Source organism: Ricinus communis, chromosome 6 (genome assembly GCF_019578655.1).
Source record: "Ricinus communis isolate WT05 ecotype wild-type chromosome 6, ASM1957865v1, whole genome shotgun sequence".
Lineage (NCBI taxonomy): Eukaryota > Viridiplantae > Streptophyta > Magnoliopsida > Malpighiales > Euphorbiaceae > Ricinus > Ricinus communis.
In genome coordinates, this window is record NC_063261.1 from 21633051 (window position 1) to 21637584 (window position 4534).

Here is a 4534-nt window from a genome sequence, read left to right on the forward strand (position 1 = left end):
GCAGTGCAACTCCTGTCTGGCAGAAATTGGCACAAATTGATCATCAAACATCAAACTTTCCTTCATCAAACTTCTCTTTATATTTTCCAGTTTTACAATCATTCATTACAATGTTCAACCATACCACAGAAACCGAACTTGAAAAGCATCAAATGTTCCTTCACATTTTCAAACAATTGTTAGTGTAAGAGCACAACTATGCCCCAATTGTCAAACTTCTTCTCATTCACCCAATCGTCATGACAGCTAAACAAAACACAGCTCCGCCCCTACATGACCAAATTGAAACGAAATCATCATACATTGTTCAATCTTCCAAAGTAAAACAACTAAACTCTAACATTGCTAACAAAGCTTATCTCACTATAAGAGCAACCTCGTAACAGACACCCTTAATTTTTCATTCTCTTTTATATCATTAGCTTCGCTGGTCTCTCAAATTCATAAATGCTACTTCACTCCCACATAAATACTATCAATTGTTGACAACAGAAGATCTTGATGATGCCCCTTCTATTTAGACTTGTCATGAGAGGAACAAGAAAACCCTAGGTTTTATTTTCTATTTAGAAATTAGAATTGGGAAAAAGTTAGGGAAAAAACTGGAGAAATCTTAGAAAGAAACAGTGAGTTTTGAGGTCCTTCAATGTCCTTAGCCACGTAGACAAACATGTGGAGCCACGTGTGGACGCCATGTTATTAGTGGCACACGCCAAAACACGGCTGGATAGACATGATACAATACGCAAACATGGTGGACCAAATTGATAAGTTTTAAAAGTGAGGGTAGATTCGCGAAATTGGTTAAAGGTCGGAGTATCTGAGATAGTTTTTCTTTATTTTTATAAATTATAAAAAAAAAGATTAATTAATTTTTTATAGGTTGTTATAGTTAGGAGGACTCTCAACTAAGAGACACTATCACAATTCACAAAATTCACAACTAATTACAAATGTGAAAAAGCTAAAATTTAGTGTGGCCAGAATTTAGGCTGTTTAAATCTAGAGACAGGACCAATAAGGGCCTAACCAAATTTTGAAAAAAAATGTATGATATGCAAAGTCAACCAGTTACTCAAATGTGGTGCATGAAAACATATTCAGCAACTTGATATAGGCTTGGGACATCCTTTGCATTTCTTAAGTTTAATGCGTATCTCACTTCACTTGCATCAACTAAACCATCCATTCAGTCTAGTTCCTAAAGAAAAAGAAAATATTCATTGCCTCCTTTTCTTTGGATTCATAATTCAATTCGATAATTAGTGCAATAAAAGAAAACATAATCATTTTCATGAAAGGCGTGCATCAATGGAGAATCTCATCAATAAATCTTTTTTTTTTCTTAAACCTTTGTAAAGCCCATATGGAACTATTTTCCACTAAATTGGATTTAACCAAGGAGGTGAGGGAACACAGTTTGTTTAGCTACTTGGGAAATAACCCAATATGTTGCTTGTGTTGGATGAACAGCATCCCAGAACATATATTTAGATGCATCAGGGCATGTCTGATCAATAGCATTGCATAAAGGCCCCATTTCCACTACCCCCATTCCACAGCAACCTTCAAGCGTTTGCTCATATCCTTCAAAAAGAAAAAAAAAATAAAGAAATACACAAACATCAAGATTAGAAAAGGAAAAAAAGAAAAAGAAAAAGAAATAGGGCTGTTAAAGTGTCAGAAAATGGACAAAATATTTATCAATGATATTGGGTTAAATGGCATTACCATATGTAGCTGGGTTCTTGATCATGTCCATCATCAAATCATATACGTCCAAATAAGCAACTTTGGCACCCTTGAGCTCATTAGTTTCCAACCTTGTTGAAAGGGCTTGAAGCTTCTTGTTGTAAGCAATAGAGTCAGTGTTCTGCTGCTCCACACAGACCCTTTGGAACATTTGCTGGCTGCGCAAAACACTGCCAATTGTCACTTGCACAGGCAAGCACCCAATCGGGGGCAGACCCACAAAGATAAATCTACGCCCTCCCGCATTGTATAACCTCTGGAATAGGAGGGATATAAACTTTGGAAACATGTCCATATATATTTACGTATAGTAATAAGTAAGAGAGTTCTCAAATCATGTACCTGAGTGGCAGATTCGAGTGCTTGGAGCAGAAAATCTTGGTACCCTGAAAGGGAATATTGAAGTTTCCTTGTAGGCAACTCATAAAAGTTATCCAACATATCATTCGTCCCAGCACTAATAACAAAAATAGCATTTTCCACCATGGATTGACCCTTCTCTTCACCAACCAATTTCTTTATCCCTGTCACTGCTTGATCAAAATAATCCAATTGCCTTGACATAGAAATGGCATTAGCCAAATTTGTTGTGATATCATCTAATCCGATACCGGCCGATGCAAAACTAACACCGGTTAGTAAGTCATTATCGGTCAAGTTGGGGTCAAGATAAGCTGGCAATTGATCTTTTAGACCTAATGAAGATACCATGAAATCTGTTGATAGCTTTCCATTACAAAACCTCCCTGTAGGGACTTGGTTAGGAAAATCTTTGCCATATGGGGAGTGATCGGCACGAAAGATAGTCGATATATGATTGTTGTTACCGGCATCAAGTGTCGAGTCGCCGAAAGCAAAAACAGCATTAACAGACGATGAAGCAACGATTAAATATGGTAAAGATAGGAAAAAGGTAATGGAGAAGAGAATGAAGTTTGAGAAGAAGGCAGTGGTTTTGTTGACGTTCATGATTAGGGTTTTGTTCATATGTATGTTATAGATTTGTTTGTTTTATGTTGAAAGTTGAAAAAATATATATGTTGTAGAAGCATACTAATTACCACACAATTAGAATTCTTTTCCATGTATACTTACTTCTAATCTTATCTTAATGGGTAAAATTAATATATTAAAATCCTATTATCACCTTATTTATTATTTAATTACATTTATCTTTTGGATATTATGTATATTGGGTAACTGAGTAAGCAAAGATTATATTTTTCCATATTTACATTAATTTTGTTTGTCAAATTATCAAGAAGATAATGATTAGTTATAAGGTTTCCTTTTTCTGATAAAATTATGAGAGATATATTGCATAATTAATTATTTCAAAGTTAGACCCCATTCAAAGCTTAACTGCTCAGTCTCTGAAATTACTTAGAAAACAAATTTCACAGGGAGATTAAATAAGATGCATACATGATATCAATATTAATATTTAAGCATATCCACTTAGGGTTTCCTTCCTATTCTCAAATCTCGGTTTTGAAAAAACAGAGTGCAATTATGGTAAATTACATCTTAAATAAGGAAGTATATAAATATATATTTTTTCCTTTTGGGCTGAATGAGGTGAAAATGAAGATCATTTAGCAACTTGGACTTCCTTACTATTTCATGTGCTCGGAGTCGTAAAAGAGGGAAAAGAAAAAACACTACGAAAGAGTTCATTAATGTGGGCAGGTTTATATAAACTAGAATGCTTTCAATATATTTTATGTAATATCATAATGTAGTCTTTCCATGCAACATGCTCTATATGAATCCTTAGCAATTTTGAGCTAAGTAAGCCTCAAGGTAGCATTTTATTTGAATGGATTAGCAAGTGAATTCACTTTTCATTTTGTTGATCGATTAGGGTTTAAATTCTAATCCTACCCAAGAAACTTTTATTTATTTAAAATTTTTTTGGCAGTCTCTCGTAATAATTCATATATGAGAATATCAATATCTCATATTAAATCAAACCGATACATTACATGTAGTATTAATATGCTAAATCTGATGATTAATATATATTTCAATTTTAGTAAGGTTTTAATTCGAATTTCCTTTTCTTTATTTATAACTTCAAATAAAATAATATATTACATGGAAGTTTTGATTCCATTGCAAATTGATAAATGGTTCCATTGTATTTCTTATATATAAAAATTTGTAAAGTATATAAGTTCATTTCTAAATTTTACTAATTTAACCTCTAACACCGGCAACTGATTCTATGTCCCATGACACTTGTGTCACAATAATATTATCTCAAATAATAGGTCAATCAGGTTAACATGTAATTAAAATTAAAAATATGGATAAGTCTTATATATTAATAGAACTTATCTCTTTAATTTAAATTAAGTTTAAATCTTTTAATATTTTATTTACTTTTGATAAAACATACAAGTGTTTAACCTTTACTAATTTTTTATTCCTTTTATTTTATTATAAATTTACTTAAAAAATTCTAATCAATTTTTATCAATTTGCAGCCCGTAATCAAAATCCTGCTGCTAAACCAAATTTCTTACTTAATATTTATTTTTTAATTTTACTAGTAGATATACAACTAATAAAGTTTTATAATTTTTTCTTAAAAAAATTTCATAAAATAGTATCTAATATTATATTGGGCGATATTTAAAATAAATCAAACATACAATCTAATATTACACTCATTCAATGGATAACAACCATTTTTCTAAAATTATTATTTAATATAATTTTAGCACTAGATATTAATAGATTAATTTTATATATATCCTATTATTACTTTGGTAATTTT

At 31.6% G+C, this 4534-nt stretch overlaps 1 protein-coding gene across 1 annotated transcript; it reads right to left on the bottom strand.

The window, feature by feature from the left end:
- Positions 1 to 1095: 1095 nt before the first annotated feature.
- LOC8265385 (GDSL esterase/lipase At2g40250) lies at positions 1096 to 2727 on the bottom strand. The gene is made up of 3 exons (XM_002528278.3): positions 2095 to 2727; positions 1732 to 2008; positions 1096 to 1587 (listed from the first exon to the last, which is right to left on the bottom strand). The coding sequence occupies exons 1-3, from the start codon at positions 2719 to 2721 to the stop codon at positions 1394 to 1396; spliced, it is 1098 nt and encodes a 365-aa protein (XP_002528324.3). The 5' UTR covers positions 2722 to 2727; the 3' UTR covers positions 1096 to 1393.
- Between the last annotated feature and the right edge of the window lie 1807 nt (positions 2728 to 4534).